The sequence below is a fragment of the Carassius gibelio genome, chromosome A17, assembly GCF_023724105.1.
Source record: "Carassius gibelio isolate Cgi1373 ecotype wild population from Czech Republic chromosome A17, carGib1.2-hapl.c, whole genome shotgun sequence".
NCBI lineage: Eukaryota > Metazoa > Chordata > Actinopteri > Cypriniformes > Cyprinidae > Carassius > Carassius gibelio.
Window position 1 is genome coordinate 21,428,400 of NC_068387.1, and position 18,504 is coordinate 21,446,903.

The following is an 18,504-nucleotide window of genomic DNA, read 5'->3' on the forward strand; positions in this document are numbered from 1 at the left end:
ACGTCGATAGGGATAGAAAACAAGTAGACCTTAGTCAGGGTAGAGGCATATTTCATTTTTGACAGGAATGTAAATTACGCTGTGAGGGGTAGAAGTACAGTATGTTCATTGGATTATAATGTTTAACAACATACTGAGTGTTCACCTGATGAAATGTCTTTCTGAAACAAGCTTTCATTTGACAAAAACTCCATAAAACAGAGTTGGCGAAAATAACATGATCCGGGACCTTCATACTGTATGTGCCATTTTAAAGACTTTAAGATTTTCCCATCTATACCTCTTTGGATGGTTATGTAAATTATCTTAGATATGGTGAATCTGTCCCTAAATACCTTTACATACTATAATGAGTAATGCATTGAGTGTACTATCTTATTGATGAAATTCACATTTTTCTTTCATTGGAACTGATAGCACTTTAACCCTTAAAATAAACAACACTGCCTTGAATCTACGACAACTGTAAAGATAAGAACGTCTACACTTTACAATCGAGTTGCTATAGTTCAGTCTGCTTAATCTGTTTGCGTGGATATATATGACACAAGAGTCTTCTTACAAAACACCCGTTTCTGTCTGGTTTCTGGTTATTTCTTCAAAGCTTCATCGTGTGACAAATGGCTTCTTGATGCCTCAGTGCACCCCATGGTAAGACTTTTAAGATTTGTTAATATGCAATCTGGACAAGTATTGATTTTTTTTTTCTCATTTACTTGAGCTAATGTCTGAAATATTGTAATTCAAGACAGACAAAAGTGGCTTCAAACTGTGTAGATGCCATTTGCCAAAGTGAGTAGGACTACTTCCAAGGTCTTGTAATCAAGTTTACCATTTATTTGCTTCTTTCACTTCAGTATCTGTTTACTGATTGGTTTACAAAAATGCATGTTCTTCCTGTCCAGATTTTGCATGTCTGTTCACAGCACCTTGACTGGATCTCATGACATAACTTTGACCTGTGAGTCTCTGGATCAGTCTGATGTGGTGTATATTCTTCAGTGGACTTCAGTGGGGTTTGGGCACAGATTTACTGGATGATTTTATGTTTATATTTGTCTTGTTGATGATCAAATTAAAATGGTGCATTTGTACATTAATAATAAATATATATATCAACATGCATTTGGGTACAAATAATGTCCAGGTCATATTTAATTTTGAAAATCAAAAGGAACTAACAATATTTTTTTTTCAGTTAAGAAATTAATGGATAATTGAATGACTAGTAACTACTATATTGTTCATTATGAAATTATTTTCAAACACATTTATCCTAAATCTCTCATTACTATATACAAAAACAATTATTACTTTTTTTTATCAATAAAATAAGCTTAAATCCAATTCAGTATTAAGATATTACCGTAATGTATATTTGTAAATTACTTTACAAATATACACTACCATCAAACGTTTGGGGTCAGTGAGACTTTTTAATGTTTTTGTTCACCAAGGCTGAATTTATTTGATCAAAATACAGTAGTAATATTATAAAATATGAATACAATTCAAAATTTAATTTAAAACCAAAGCTGAGTTTTCAGTATCGTCACTCCAGTCTTCAGTATCACATGATCCTTCAGAAACATTAAAAAATATTATTAAAATAGAAATATATAGAAACATTGCTGGTTTTACAGAATTGTTTTTATTGAAAAAAAGACTTTTGTCAAAAGCATAACCTATGAGCTGCAAATATTGATACACTGACATCAACACTGAAAAAGCACATCAGTTGGCATTAAACCTAACTTGAAATCTGAGGTAATTAATCCAAAAGCTTGCCCTACTTGACGAAATCATGCTAAGCTTCATGCAACCGCAGTACTTCACCATTCTGCTAATGTTTTTCAGTGCATTCTGACTTCAGATAAACAATAATCTTATTGCTCCATCTGTGATGACTTTCAGAGCAGAATGGAGGCCGGTGGGTCTTTGCATCCAGATGGAACTCATTAAGGATGAGAGAAGAGGATACCGATTTCTTGCAGACAGTCTAATCAAGAGCAACATCACAGGTCCGTTCTTTCCAAATCAATAAATATAAAACATGTCCACATAAGAATGCCCATAGGACAGAGAAATCACAAATGCAGTACTTCAATATCTCAGTTGTTTCTCTTCAGACAGTAAGAAGATTAAATGGAGAACTTATTTGTCTCCTAAAACAAAGCTCCAGTAAAGGTTTATTCTCTAAATTTCTAAATTCCCAAGACCAAGTTATACTGTACACATTATTTTTATAGCTCCATACTTTGTCAACAATTACCATGTTATTGTAAGGACATATGAGACAAAGTTATTACTTAAATTTAAAGTCTCTTTGAAAGAGCAATTTTTAAGCAATAAGATGTACCTTTTGGTGTAGATGGTCCTTGCTTTTTTTAGGGGTGGCAGTGCACTATAGTTCCAACCGCATTTATATCTCTGAAGGGACTTGTATCTGGGTGAAAGGGGCTGGAAATGTCACTGCCACACAGGAGGTTACAGTACTGAATGTAGACTGACTTTATGAGTATTAATTAGGGACAAAATTTATCATTTAGAAAACTTTGAAGGTCAAATATAATGTGTTTTTGTACAGAACTATTAACAAAATCACTTAAATAATTATTATGGAACTGTTCTGGAATGCCTTGCCCTAGACTTTCATTGTAAGTGCATTATTGTAAAAGATTTTTTTTTTGTGTGTTTACAAATTGAAAATAATAGTTCACTCAAAAATGAAAATTTGCTAAAAAGTTACTCATACTACTTCTTCATCGGAACAGATTTGGTGAAATTTAGTGTTACATCACTTGCTCAACAATGGATCCTCTGCACTGAATGGGTGCCGTCAGAATGAGAGTTCAAACAGCTGATACAAACATCACAATAAGTAATCCACACGACTCATGATGAGTCCATCAACTGAAGTTAAATGCTGCTTGTTCGTATTAAACAAAATCATTCTTAATGTGTTTTCAATTTCAAAATGTTACTTTCAGATAAAATACATGTTGTCTATGATAACATGCTTTACACTGAGAAAAGTAATCTCATCTGAATCAGGGGAGAATTCTGCACAGTTCAAGCTGGTTACAGACGAAAATATTTTAAGGATTTTAACGTGAGAGGACAACAAGGGAATTTTTTGTTGGAGATGGATTACAGACAAAAGCCTTGATGCCTTTACAAAAACACAGCTTTTCACTATATCTCTCCAACTCTGTTCTGATGGAGAAACAAACTCAACCACACCTTGGATGGTGAGTACATTTTTAGCAAATTTTCATTTTTGGGCGAACTATTCAGCACAGTCTCTACTTTTATATAAAGCTATAAAACCATTGTGTAAACCATCAGCATTGCAGTATTTTGTATCATATTATAATATGATACTCTTATATTTATTTCTACCAACCAAAGAAGCAGCTCCATTAGAGAAGTTATAGATTTCAATATTTTATTAGTTTGACAAATTTAAGTAAAGTGTAATTTAATAAAAAAATAAAATAAAAATAAAACTGTGTTTGTCAAATTGGCTTTTCTTATTGCTGAGTAGTGGAATATATTGTAGCCCTCCTCTTCTAGACATCTCTGACCAACAACATGAGATAATTTGCATCATAAAAATGCCTTCTGTCTCCAATTTTGTGGTCCGTTTCCCCAACAAGATATTGTTTATCATGACAGAAGTGATCAAATGCTCAATGCCCCATCTGTGGGTGGATTATTTCCCATTACGATCTACACAAACATTAACTTTGAAGCAAACAGCATTGTTTAAGAGGATGATTTCTTCATGTTCATCTATGGTTATGCATTGTAAACAAGCTAGCCATAGCTAAATGGCCATCTTAGGGTCTATATCTGGTCATGGGGTTGAGATATTTTTCCAAGCAGATCAAAAGATTCTTAATTTAGGGATTGATTGCTGCCATCTACTGGAGAACTGAAAATGTTCTCACCCTCAACCATTCAACCATTCAACCATTCAAAACTGAACAAATCTTCAGTTTTTCTGATTTGCCTAAATTCTGTTAATAATGTACCAGCAAAGGAAGCAGAAGTCTAACCCTGTAGAATTTGCACGATGGACCACATCTCAAATCACAGATCATCAAGTGGGCTACTACAGCGGACGATTCATTTGGTTGGATGAGAACAAACAGCTCAATGTGAACATCAAAAGCAGCTGATTTAAGAAAAACAACATATGCATAAGGGCTGACCAAGATGTAGATGAGTTTGTTTCTTCATTGGAAGAGCTTTGGAGAGATTTAGCATTACAACACTTGCTCACCAATGGATGCTCTGCAGTGACTGGGTGCCATCAAAATGAAAGTCCACTGCTGATAAAAATCTCACAATCATCCACAAATAATGCATTTTTTTTTCTCTCCATGAAAAGGTTGTCCCATCTGAATCAAGGGAGAAATATGCACAGATCAAGCACCCTTTACAATCGCAAACAGTCCAAAACAGTTCTAAACAAATATGTTTTGCTGTGAATGGACAACAGGGGATGAACTTTTTCATTGGAGTAAGCACTGTCATGGATGATGGACTGGTATTTTGTCCAGAAGCAGTGGTTTGAAGTTAAAACATCTTGATGATGGATTTGTTTCTTAGAAACACTTCATTTTACTTTACAAAAAGTTAACTAATTGACTGGAGTCGTATGAATGTCTTGTGGATTATTGTGATGTTTTTATCAGCTTTTTGAACTCTCATTCTGATGGCACCCATTCACTGCAGAGGATCCATTGGTGAGCAAGTGATGTAATGCTAAATTTCTCCAAATCTGTTCCAATGAACTCTATGAATTCATCTACATATTGAATGGTTGAGGGTGAGAACATTTTCAGCATATTTTCTTTTCTAGCTGAACTATTGCTTTATTGCTCTCTGGTTGTCACCCAGCAGGAACTTCGTTAGACAGTGACATGACATTAATTATTGTGATTGTATCGGTTGCTGCCTGTATTACACTAATTATTCTCATCCGCGCAGCAGTCAGTAAGTACACAAATGACACAGTTCCTTTTTGCAAAAGTCTATTTAATCACCATATTAAAATTAATTGGAGGATTTGAAAGCACAACATTTGTTTCACTTGCTGTTGATGTAGTTTGGGACAGACGCCATAAGAAAAAGGATCCTGGGACAGTTACACAAACAGACGTGCATGTCCATTCAAATGTGGAATTGGAGCATTTTCAATGTTTATATGGTCTTGGTAATGCCTGCTATGCTATCAGGTACACAGGAACATCACTTACAAACTAATGCTTCTTTTCAGTGTGATTTTGTTGCATCTATAAACCACAAAATGTGTTGATATTTAAACAACTTTCCCACATTTCCCAGTTATGTACCCGCCCAAGGAGAGATTGAGTCACTTCCTGTGTTTCCAAGAGACTGTCTGAAGCTTCAGAGGTTGTCGGGTAGTGGTGCCTTTGGAGAAGTTTATGAAAGAGTTACAGTTGGCAGCCAAAATTAGTGAAGTTGGAGAGGAGAGTGGCTGTCAAGGTATACACACACACACACTGTGTCACAAACCGATCTCTTCACAGACGCTGTGAAAGATGCCAGAGACAATGAGAAAACCATATTCTTAGAAGCTTATTTGATGAGGTAAAAGACATGTTTGCTCTCAGAATCATGCTGAAAATATGATTATAATAGGTAACAAATGGAGCAAAACAAATTATGATGGTGCCCCCTGGCCTAGAGCAAATGGCTAATTAACAATGACACTGTTAATTAGTGTTGTGGGAGAAAGTAAAGTATAAAAGGGCCCATTACTGAGATCTGCTGTAAAAAAAAAATTTCAGAAGTTTGGGGTCAGTGAGATTATTTCATGTTTTTTAAAGAAGTTTCATATGCTCATCCGTGCTGCATTTATTTGATCAAATGTACAGTTTTATTACAATTTAAAATATTGCAATTTTCAGCATTACTCCAGACTTAAGTGTCACATCCTTTAGAAATCAAGCAGTTCAATCAAGAACAGAAAGTTCAAAAGGACAGTATAACATTATAAATGCCTTTTCTGAGACTTTTGAGCAATTTAATGCATTCATTCACTTAATTTAATTCATTCATTTAATCCATTGTCATTTCTTTCTAAAAAAAAAAAAAAAAAAAAAACATACTGACCCTAAACTTTTAAACAGTAATGTATTATATCCAGTGAATATGCTTTGGAACAAAGATGTGTTTATATACTGTGCTAATGCATTCCTGTAGCTAGCAAAATCATGGGTTTTATTCCCAGAGAATACATACATGAAAAATACACCTTAAATGCAATGTACTGTAAATCTCTTTGGATAAATGTGCCTCCCAAATGCATGAATGCAATATATCTTAATTAAACTATATTTAATACACACAGGGATATTTTGCAATTAAAGAACTGTCTGGTGTCAGTAAGAAGCTACACAGATCCAGAAAAGGTCATTAAAATAGGAGATTTGGGATTGGCCCGTGACATGTGTGAAGGTCTCCTTCCTGTTCACTGGATGTCACCAGAAAGTTTAACAGATGATTTTCAATAAATATTCTGATGTCTGGTCAGTGTCTTGAGTATTGTTGTTGCCAAAAAGGTTTTTTTAGTGACATCTTTGGTTCCATGTTGAACTGTGAACATCCATGGAACCTTTTAATTGCACAAAAACGTATTTATCATTGTAAAAAGTATATTATGTATATTAAATATATTTTAGACTAAGAAAAAAATGGTTCTTTTAATAACTGGTCACTGAAAGATGACCTTCCAAAAAACCTTTTGAAATCTTTTTTTAGCAATGTAACAAGGATTGTATTCCTACAAATTATTTTCTTATGATTTTCACATTTTAGGGCATTTGGTGTGCTGTTATAAGAGATTGTGACATTACGAAAGTTACCATATCCAAGTACACCAACCATGAAGTTTTAAGCCATATCAGTACAGGGGCACGATGTTAATGTATCGTAGAATGATAAATAAAATGGTATCAACATTATATAGAACAAATAAATATATATTTCTCATAGAAGTATCAAGACTTAACATTTTTTGCAACTAACTGAATGAATGAATTAATTAATATGCTTTTCATATATAACAAAACGACACTTCTTTTGATTGACAGGCGATCTGACCAATCATAACGCTGAATCAGACATTTTGTCCGACAAACGAACCAGACTAACATCGGTGGACTGTTTTTCAGCTGTTAAAACAAGATAGGCTACCCTATGATGTTCATTCATGTTTATTTTTTGCTAAAACAGAGGAAGAGATTATCAGTTCAAGTGCGTCTTGAACTGAGGCATTACAGTGATCTGTCACGACCAAGATTATTATAGTGTTGCATTTTCCATGAGTTTTTAATTTTATTTCGTTTTGACTTTTTGTTTTCAAATTCAGTTTAGTTTTAATTAGTTTTTAAGTGTGTTTGCTAGTTTAGTTTAGTTTTTATTTTTTGAAAATGCTTAGTTTTAGTTTAGTTTTTTTTTTAGTTTTAGTGCTAGTTTTAGTCTTTTTACGTAATTGGGGTTGTTTGTCAGGGGCAAGATTAAAAAAGGTCAGAATATGTATTGTGTAATAATAACTCAACAAAACATCATACAATTTTAGAAAATATTAATTCAAAAATAAAAACAGCACATAAAATGTACATATTGGGACAAATATGTAAACAGTAAGTCCAAAATGTGTAAGTGATGTGTGTCAGTAAAAAACCTAAAGAACCAACAGTGTGTGCGCGCGCACGTGTACGTGAGACGCAGGGAAAGGAAGGAGAGATGCAGGGAAAGGAAATGCAGCTGAACGTTATTAGTTCTACGAAAGACATTTTGACAAAGACGAAAACTAAGGACATTTAGTCTATAATTTTATTTTATTTTAGTTAGTTTTGCCAAACACACATTACAGTTTGAGTTAGTTATTGTTGAGGGAACAACATCCATTTCTCGTGCCCACGAGTTTAATGGTAAACAGACCTATGTGACCATATCTGGGATTATCAGAAAATGGAATCATTAATAATTTTTTTATTAAGAAATTATTATATTATGTATACATATAAAATTTATGCATTTACATTATGACATTTGATGTTAATGTCGAGCATTTATGCTGTTATTTACAAAAGTATTCAGAATGTTAAGTAAAGAGATCGAAATTGAAGCAAAAAAAAAAATTATATAAACGAAATAAAAATATATGACCAATAATAATAGGCTAATAATAATAATAATGTACACATATTTGGAATACTATCAGTTAAACTTACAAGACTGTAGGATGGATACAAATTTTTTTTTATTATGCACTGTAAATCGCTTTGGATAAAAGCGTCTGCTAAATGCATAAATTTAATTTAATTTAATGTCATATTATGCCCTCAACATAGCATCTCGAGGCCACTACATAAGGATGTCGTTACCTCGACAAAATGATCTCGCGTTTCGTGGTCACGACAAAACTAAGTAAACCGAACAAGTCACCTTACGGGCACCGTAGTTTAACACTAAAAATAGTTTTTTTTTCTTTTCTTTTTTTAATGATGTCCACAGATTAGCATTTATACACCTAAACATTGAATCATGGTCATTGACTGACATCCCATGACCCCGCCCCTTTCCGACGTATGGCGCTCTGGTGTCACGTGACCGCTCCGGGTGGAAGCAGCATGGCGTGCTTGAGTGCGGAGCTTCTCCATAAACTCTACTTTATTTGTATTTAGTTCGTCTTTTATATTCAATCCATCAAAGGGGACGTGAATTTATTGAAAGCTGGAATACCGCTCGCACAATGGACGAAGGGAATAAACTCCAGTTCCCGTCCCTGCCCGCCTCCAAAGAAGAGCAGCTGGTATGTTCTATTAGCGCAGTGCTAACAACAGTCGCTCTTTAATCTGTCTGTTACAAAACACTACATGATTGACTAGTGTGTGTAAACGCATGAATAAATTCAGCGGTCTGTGCTGATATATTCAATATATAATAAAGCTCTTAACTAACTCGTTTCTATGAGCATTTATCATGTGCATCCGATGCCTGTGTACTAGAATAACAACAATTCAGTCGAAGTCATGCATTTCTCATTACAAATGACAACATTCACAGTCAGGAAAAGTAGTATGGGTAGTATTTATTATGATAGTGGGAATAATATGTTAATAATATGATAATTTCTATTAATAACCAACTTTAGTTGCTTTAATTTAAGATTTCGATTTATTAACAAAAGTCATTCATCTCTAACCTTCTGTACGATACTAATATTGAATATAGTCAACCAAAAAAAAATTGTATCTGATTAATTGATAATATATCTTTACCCACAAGACTTTTCACTTAATGGAGTAGTTCACCATCTAGGATGAGTTTCTTTCTTAATCAGAAGTGATTCGAAGTATTTTAGCATCACATCACTTGTTCACCAATGGATCCTCTGCAGTGAATGGGTGCCGTCCGAATGAGAGTCCAAACAGCTGATAAAAACATCACAATGATCCACAAGTGATCATATGACTCCAGTCTATAAAGTGCATTTACTTTTATGCTTTGTTTTGGTCTAACTTGAACACTAATATTACAGAACTGATTATTTTAAAAAAAATAATCTGTTTGGATCATATGGATCACCTGTGTGGCTGCAATTTATGATTATAGTGGTTAGGTAATATTATAACTGTAAGAATGCCTTTAAAAACTAATAATCAGATTTTATAATCCCATTTGTGCAGGACTGGGCATATCCAATGAGAAGAGAGATGCAGGTGAGTGATGATGAACAAACTTTGCACATGATGTTTTAATGTTGTCATGGCTATTGTTCAGATATAGCACTTGCGGTACAGTACATTATTGTTTCAATCAGAAGATTGTTTTTCAACTTTTTGCTACCACCTTCAATATAAACTTTTTTATTTGTTGAGTCAACTTATTACGTTATTAGGCACATTTCATACCTCGTTGTCATCAAATGTTGACTTTTACCAAACCTGTCTGGTGTCATGATTTAGGAAATCCTCCCAGGACTGTTTCTTGGCCCCTATTCAGCTGCTATGAAGAGTAAGGTACTGTAGAGAGAAACTGTTCTCATGTGTCATGATGAAAATGATCTGTGCCATGGGTTTCCTGTATTAATTCATCCTCTCTTTCAGCTCTCAATGCTGGAGAAGCAGGGGATAACTCACATTGTGTGTGTCAGACAAGACATTGAGGCCAACTTTATAAAGCCAAACTTTCCTCATAAATTTAGGTATTTTCATTTCTGTATATGCTTTCTTCTGTGTGGTACTTGAGTATAAAGCTTCGCTATTTCTAATAGCTAATTTGCGTTTTTTATTTGTTTATAGGTACCTTGTTTTAGATATAGCAGATAACCCTGTGGAAAATATTATTAGGTATTTCCCAATGGTAAGCTGTCCTTTATTTTATGAATTCCTATTATTAATCAATGAACTCCAATTATTAATCCATTTTTATTTGTAGTGTGAATGTTTTGTCTAATTATGATAATCTATTTTTCTCTTTATAGACTAAAGAATTTATTGATGGATGTTTAGAGACAGGGGGTAATGAAAGTTTCTCCATATTCATTGATCTATACTTTTAATATTAAATTTAGATTTTTCCTTGTTTTAATCTTGGGTTCAGTTTCTTGTAAAGAAAATAGGTTTGCAGTGTCGACAACATTTATTTTATTATAATTTCAATGTCTTGCCCATTTTTGTGTTGCAGGAAAGGTACTTGTTCATGGAAATGCAGGGATATCAAGAAGGTATGACAAAACCAAAATCCATAATCATAATCAAATGTTTTTTAACTTCAAATCATTAGTAAAATATTTTCAAATGTCTTGATTTGATTTAATAAAATCTCCTATATTTTCCAGTGCTGCCTTAGTTATTGCCTACCTTATGGAGACATTTGGTGTGAAATACAGGTACAGTTATTAGTGGAGAAACAGTTCATGCATGTCCAAAAATATTAATACAGAATAATATGGTTTGTCTTGAAGTTTGCAGATCCTGTCATCTTATTTATTTGCAGGGATGCCTTTAGTCATGTACAAGAGAGACGATTTTGCATTAATCCCAATGTAGGCTTTGTTCATCAGCTACAGGTATGATTAAAAAAAAATCTCAGCATTAATAATTCATTCAGCATTAAGTGCAATACCTGTTTTATATAAATGTGTACATAATAAATGGATGCTCTCTCTGCTTTCATGAAGGAATATGAAGCAATATATCTTGCAAAGCTTACCATCAAGATGATGTCACCCATTCAGTTGGGCAGGTCTTTCTCCATCCAAGCTGGGATGCCAGGTAAGAGAACATTCTTTTATGGCCAAACGGTTAATTTTGTAAATAGTTTAATCATTTCTAATAGTAATGCATAGTATATTGGTACTACATTAGCTGATATCTATATATATAATATATATAATTTTTTTCATTGCCAATATGTAAGTGAATATGCTTATTTAGATTTCTAAAAACATTGAACACTCAATTTATATTTAAAAAATACTCCTTTAATAATGCTTAAAATATTTAGCAATTTTCAATTATTCATACTGCACGTTATAGTGTTGTGATGCCTGAATTCTCTTGTAGCATTTACAACAACTGTTTTAGTGGTGTCTTTTATTTATTTATCTTGATCTCTCTTCTAGCTTGTACTCTTTATTTGTGTTGTGAATCTGATTTTGTTCTTGGCTCCGTTTGATTAATGGTTATGTTAGTAACTCATTTTTTAGTCCCTTTGGATAAAAGCATCTTCTAAATCTGATAAATTACTGGGTTGATTGTACTATAGAAATGAGCTCTGTAATTTGTACATTAGTAATGTATGAAACAAGGTCATTATACATACTATGGCCATTTTTAATATCATCTTTCTTTCCCTACAGGAAGTCTAAAGCGAACACTAGAAGAGGATGAAGATTTCGGGAGTATGCAAGTTACAGCAGCACAAAATGGATAGGCTTTACTAAAAAGAAGTGCTTAACCACAGTGGACTTTTCTTTTTACATTTTTATTGGGATTAAAAATGTAAATATTTGTACAGGGGCTGGGAGGGAGAGACTGCTCCTCGTGACCCTTGGAGCTGGGGAAGCTTTTCTTTTTCTTTTTTGAGCTGAATGCACTGAAATGTTTTGCAGTTTTATAGTATTTAAAGCATTTTGCATTTGCAGCGGGACAGTATTGCAATAATGCACTTTTGATACTTGAATTACTGTTATTTTGTTGGATGGATTTGGGTTGGGTGGGGATGGGATTAAAGAATGGGACTGTTACTGCCATAGAAATGGTAGAATAAATCAGTCTTTATGTGGGGGAATGAATTTAGACTGAGATAAGGAAAGATGCGTTTGCCATAGAATTAACATCCTACTGCTCAATAAAAGATGGCTACTTACATCTTGTGTTTTTAATGTTATCAATCCCTGGTGCAAAGATATGACTGTCTATGATGAGACTGTTGGGTGTAGATGGATTCAGAATGATGATTGCATTTCATTGAAATACACTATAAACTTGAGATTTATAATTGATTTTTAATTAAACATTTCATCCATTCACCCATTTGCCATTCATTGGTGATACATCAAATATAACAGCTATAAAAGCACAAATACCATCACTGCCACATGTTTGGCTGTTGATTGACAGATGAGACAAAGTATTTGAATGCCCCTAATTTGTCGGCTATCAGTGAAAAATACAAAAATAAAGACATTTAGCATACAAAGATATGCTTTCATTCTTGCATCATTCATTATTCAAAATAATTTATTTTCCTTCATCTAGGTTTTACACATGACTAATGATTATCACCAGTGGCTAAGACTAAAGCCAGAATTGAGAAAATACACATTAAGCACAATAAATGTAAACATTTTTTTCTATTACTGATTTCTACGTTGAAAACGAGTACCTGCAAGAGAAACTGAAATAATTAAAAACCGTTTCAATACGGCTTTCATAGTACTCACTTGTAGAATGAAAAATGTGATTTGAGTTTTGGTATTTTAAAGAGAATAAAGCACAAAACACAGCATTAACATTTTAAGAAAAAGAGGGAAATGTGCCTCAAACTTGTTTTTTAAAAAGAATATTTGGAAACTAAATGGGTTCGAAACAGTTTTCCCTCTTCAAAAAAATGTACTTATATATAAATCTTTACATTAGAAAACATTCAAGTATGTAAGCCCTTCTATAAAACAAAATGTTTTGCTTTTCTCTTAGACAGGCCACAGTGTTACTTATTGTGAATGACGATGTAAACTACATTCTATATGTGATCAGACATGATTTCTGTTTCTATAGCAAATTATGTGAAGTGAAAACACATTTTAAACAGACAACTGAATAACTTTCAAAGCAAGTGCTTGATGTTGGCTGCATACATTTAGAGACGTTCTTGAATATGCGCATTGTTCTGTGTTGTAGTGAATTCAAAACGCATTATTTCAGAATATTTTGATACTGTGACAAAACTTGTCACCAATTTACCAAGTTTTTCTTTTTTTTGCTAGCTAAAAAGGTGCAAGTTCGAGGTAGTCTAATCTCAGAAAATAGAACAGATTAAGAGTTCTAAAGCAAACATTCTATGATGTTCAAGATTCTTTTGGATTTAGTCAAAGAACCGGCGCTGCATGTAAGTCTCATCTGAAGCAGAGTAGCCAAACTTCTTATAAAACTCCACATTTTTCGGGGCACACTCCAGCGTTATTTTGTAGCACTGCAATTTTTTGCTGAGGAGAGTCAATGTTGATACCAACCTAAAAGCAAAAGTATTATGTTCAAAATAACTTGTTTTGAAAGTAAAACTAATGTAAAAGTGTCTCAAAAAACAAACTCACAGTTTTCCAAGCTGTTTTCCTCTGCATACATCACTCACAACCACTTCTTCCACACGCCCCCTCTTCAGAGACAAAAATTTATATATATATATATATATATATATATATATATATATATATATACATATGAACATGAAAAAAAAATAAGCTTAATTGCAAAATACATATTTAAAGTTATAATTAAATATTAAGTCAAATATATTGAAAATGTTAAGTACCTTTGCACAAGCATGGATAAATTTGTGCTCTATGATGAGTGTTGCTGTGGCAACAATCTGTCCAAGATTTGTGTCTTCCACCACTATGACATAATAGTCTCCAGATTTCTTCATATGTTCAAAATTTGCTAAAAAAAAAAAAGTACAAAAAAAATAAATTTATATATATATATATATATATATATATATATATATATATATATATATATATATATATATATATATATATATGGATGAAGAAATGCAAGATGTTTTGCATTAGGAACATGCAGTACCTTTGAACTGTTCTTCTGTGACATCCCCAGCCACTGTCAGCTGTGATAAGACCTTATAGAAGCCTAAAAAAATCAATAAAGACAAACATGTTTATCCTGGTTGTTGGAAGTACTGAACATGAGTGGGCAGATTGTTGAATGGGAATCAGTACCTCTGTCTAGGTCAGCAGTACAGAGAGGACGGAGGACCAGACCTTCTCCAGGCTGAGAGGGAGAAATGGCAGGAGAGAAGGAGACAGTGTTGCTGCTCCAGTCCAGCTCTTGAAGCAGAGAAGGATCAAACAGAGGAGTCTCGTCCAGCAACATTTCAGAGGCCCTATAATCAAATAAAGTTTTATATGAATTTATCATGGATCAGGAATCCCTGGCAATAAATGCATACTGGCAACAATTTATTCGGACTTTGATCATTTACACACAAATCAAATTCAAACTTCTGCTATTATTGTTGAATAAAACTTAAACCATACAAAAAAATGTTTGTTACTTGAAATAAACATTGACAGTAATAAAATAAATATTAAAAAAATATTTTTAATTTTTAATTCATGCTAAGGAAACATTTCTCATTTTCATTTAGTGTAACTTCATTAAAATGATAAAGTTAAATTTAAATATTTACATTAAAATAACATTGACATTAAAAAAATATATTTTAACTATATAAACATTAGACTGACAATTAAAAAACTAAAAAAATATATAATTTTTTATAAGAACTTTAAAAGTATCTCAATGATACTAAAATAACACCAGACACACCTTGTAAATATATTTCTTTTCGAGGTGTGTCATTATTACAAACCAAAACTCCAAAGAATGACAGTACAACATTCAACATTCATTAGTCAAAGTTACCAAGAAAATCAAGAAAATATTATATTCCAAGTAATAAGCATACAATCATCTCAAAGCAGTTTATGGCAACCCCAACTAATGAAGGCAAAGGTCACAATTCAGTGTAGAAAGTTTACATTATTAGGTCCCTGTATTATTTAGATTCATTTCCAACATCCAAAATCTACCTACATTCTCAATCTGTAATTCCCCCCAAAACATCCGTATGTTCAGTCAAATGTCAACAGAGCTCGAGATCAACTGTTGTAGATTCGCGCAGCCTATCTAAGATCGATCTGTAATTTACTTACGGAGACATATGGATATTGACCGCTTTCGTTTTATAAAATCTTTGAATGAATCCAGTAACTCCAATCCAGTTACAGAGATCCTCAATGTTCCAGCATGACATACACACTTCCGCCTGCGTTATTACCCCCACCACGTTACGTTCTACCCTCCACCCAATCACTATTTGCTGTTGTTCGTACAGTTAATGAATGACTTCTCAGTTGTCCAATCAGAGACTAGTTTGAAGTGCCTCTGACCAATCTTCACAAATACTGATCAGATAAAGGGCGGGGCTTGTCAGAATATGGGTATCGCTCCCTCCTCTCTCTGTCTGCGTGCGTGGAATATGACGTGGCGCGGAGTTTAACGAGGGCGTGGACGTTTATTTGCATATAGGAAAAGCCGTTTAACAGAATAAGTATAAAGTTTACAAACTGGTTCTGTGATGCTAGAAGTGTTGAATATGAAAACCTGACACCGTCAGGTTCGACAGGATTGTCAAGAACTGAAAAGGTGTCTGATACTGTACTACCTACGTGTTGAAACCTTTACAATTAATGTAACTATGGTAAATAATTACTTGCAAAATACCAAAGTTACTACAGCTATTGTTACCACAGGAACATTATGACTACTAGTTACTATCTAGTAGTTTTAAATGACTGCTTTCTAGTAACCTGTCAGAGCAGGGGTTAACTAAGTCATGTTATCCAGAACAACCTTGACCTAGACCTTGACCCTTAGTTTCTTGTCTTGACCTTTTCTAAGGACAGGCTGTACAAAATGCATGCTCAGACATACTCCGTAGCATTTACTGGAATTCATCTCTCTTCCTTCTTCTATTGATTTTCTCAAGTGTCTAAACAAAAACTTAATCATCGTTTCAAATGTTTTTAAGTAACTTTCGATAGATTTCTGCCAGATGTGAATGTACAGAGAGGACTAACAAAAAATAAGTTGATTAAGAAACACCTTCCACTGATCCCAAATGTCATCGAGGTACCTACACTGTAAGCATTAGAATATCAAATATTATAATATCAAAACAGACCACAGCAAAGAAAGACAGAGAAATTAAGATTTTAATTATTATTGTTATTTTTATAGTTAATTTCTCTATTTAAAGAATACCCGATCCCCAACCTTTAAAAAATTAATTTCCCAAAAAATTTGCAAATAATGCTTAATGGTGTGGCTTGTCAATATGGTGCACACATTTGATGAAATAATGATGGTGTAGACAAAGCTCTTGTGACAACAGTAAGTCCATAATGCATCTCCTATTACTGTTTAAAAATGCTGCAGGCATCCTTAATAAGCTCAATAACTTGCATGTAAAGGGGAGCAGAGAGACAGCAGGTATTGAATGAAGCTTGCGGGAAATAGTGAGGCCGAGAACACAATAAATGCCTGCAGAAAGCTGATATACTAGTTCACATGACTAAACCATGGATCATTACATTGAGTGGAAGATACAAATCATGGAAATACAGTCCGTTTGTCTTTAATGACTGTACATGGTGTTACGAGCCCCTGCTCGTACAGAAAACGAGACTGCAAATTTTGGCCTTATCATATATATATTAATATATAAGATCTGGTTTATTCAAACAGATTCTTGCCCAATTTAATGTGTGTACATAAAATAATTAATATGATGCTGTATTTGTAATTTCTATAGTCATTATGAGAATTTTATGTTACATGAAGTTAAATGTTTAAGGAAAATAACGGTAAGTGAAACTAGAAACAATTCGTCAAAGATTCGTCAAAGAAACCAAAAATATTCATAATATACAATGCCGGGTTTATGGAAAACTCAATTAGGAGGCAAGCTAAAGAGGAAATAATGTATATTATAAATTAATACACTGTATATTTTAAATTAATTAAATTAAAACTAATTAAGTACCTCAAACTAATGCAGTAATTTCATATTTCATAGATTTACAATAAAGAATTGCAAATAAGTAAACAAGTGCATAAAAATAACCTAGTTTTGTTTTGACTGGGTTTTGGGGTGTTCAGGGTGGTTGCATACAAGCTAAAGTCAAAAGTGCAACATCTCTATGATATTCAAGTTCCAATGTTGTTTGACTTCAAACAGGTTTCCAGAACACTTCCGCGTCCACCACTGGTCAGCCTCCAAACTCACGCCATTGGTTGAGCCAGTGTCACTAAATTCAGCTGAGCTGCTTAAACAAATAGAATGATGTATAGTACCATAGAGACAAATCAGTCTGTAAATGCTTTACTTACTTGAATGCATATTAAAAGGTATTTTAACATTAAAAAACTGACACACTTTTGACTTTAAAACTACTTTTAGCAAACCAAGGCAATTTAATTTCTCTCAAAGCACCATAACACGGACTAACACTACCCAGAGCACCTAAGCGGCAACAGCTGTTACAGAAGCTGTCCAGATACTGACACAGATCAATGGAGAGAACATGAACACAAGAGCCATGGAGCCAGAGACTTCCTGCTGATTTAATTACAGACTTTCCATCACTCAAAGAGCCACCGTTCTGAAGCAACATCAGTACATCTACACATGAATGATGGTCATGCGATATTATCAGCCAGACACGCTGCAAACCGGTGCAGACAATAGAATCATTATAGCTGCAGGAGTCTTTTACAGAGAGCCTTATACTTCTGTATTACCATAAACAAGTCTTTAGGGAGGTGTTGCGAATGTACACTGAAAAAAAGTGCTCTTAAAAAGAGGGTGAGGCTTGTATGGTCTTAGTCTTACAGTTTGACAACACAATCAAATGAAAAATTCATGATGTTCATGGTTGCTCTGCTGTGCATCAGATCGATGGCACAGTAATAGCTGGCATATCTGAGACTTGCTTGGCAAGGTTCCCTATTTTTGATAAACTGTGCCATGTTAATGGGCAGACTGAGTTACTGTCCTCTTTCTGCTTGAAGATGATTTCTCTCTATACAGATATACAGTAGCCTACAGATTTGTGCACATATCACGTATGTGATACAGGAGATTCTTCTC

The 18,504-nt window shown here is 33.7% G+C and overlaps 2 protein-coding genes and 1 long non-coding RNA gene across 6 annotated transcripts; 2 read left to right on the plus strand and 1 right to left on the minus strand.

The window, feature by feature from the left end:
* Nucleotides 1–507: 507 nt before the first annotated feature.
* LOC127933479 (uncharacterized) lies at nt 508–6,944 on the plus strand. 3 transcript variants are annotated; one of them, XR_008147516.1, is made up of 7 exons: nt 508–651; nt 749–813; nt 906–961; nt 1,915–2,021; nt 4,912–5,004; nt 5,117–5,246; nt 5,356–6,944. It is a non-coding gene; the product is annotated as an uncharacterized LOC127933479 (long non-coding RNA). The 3 variants fall into 3 exon arrangements; XR_008147515.1 differs by having other exon boundaries at nt 749–792; XR_008147517.1 differs by lacking the exon at nt 4,912–5,004 and having other exon boundaries at nt 749–792.
* A 1,659-nt stretch (nt 6,945–8,603) lies between these two features.
* Nucleotides 8,604–12,417, plus strand: LOC127933535 (serine/threonine/tyrosine-interacting protein A). The gene is made up of 11 exons (XM_052530575.1): nt 8,604–8,854; nt 9,732–9,764; nt 10,011–10,064; nt 10,152–10,249; nt 10,347–10,407; nt 10,529–10,565; nt 10,732–10,771; nt 10,886–10,936; nt 11,044–11,116; nt 11,228–11,321; nt 11,909–12,417. Exons 1-11 carry the CDS (start codon nt 8,795–8,797, stop codon nt 11,980–11,982), a joined length of 675 nt encoding a protein of 224 aa, XP_052386535.1. The 5' UTR covers nt 8,604–8,794; the 3' UTR covers nt 11,983–12,417.
* Nucleotides 12,418–12,536: 119 nt separating this feature from the next.
* On the minus strand, nt 12,537–15,631 carry LOC127933536 (glucosamine 6-phosphate N-acetyltransferase-like). Of its 2 annotated transcripts, none has more exons than XM_052530576.1 (6): nt 15,506–15,631; nt 14,510–14,673; nt 14,358–14,420; nt 14,083–14,210; nt 13,865–13,926; nt 12,537–13,783 (listed from the first exon to the last, which is right to left on the minus strand). In XM_052530576.1, exons 1-6 carry the CDS (start codon nt 15,604–15,606, stop codon nt 13,636–13,638), a joined length of 666 nt encoding a protein of 221 aa, XP_052386536.1. In that variant the 5' UTR covers nt 15,607–15,631; the 3' UTR covers nt 12,537–13,635. The 2 variants fall into 2 exon arrangements, with proteins under 2 accessions (XP_052386536.1, XP_052386537.1); XM_052530577.1 differs by having other exon boundaries at nt 15,387–15,553.
* Between the last annotated feature and the right edge of the window lie 2,873 nt (nt 15,632–18,504).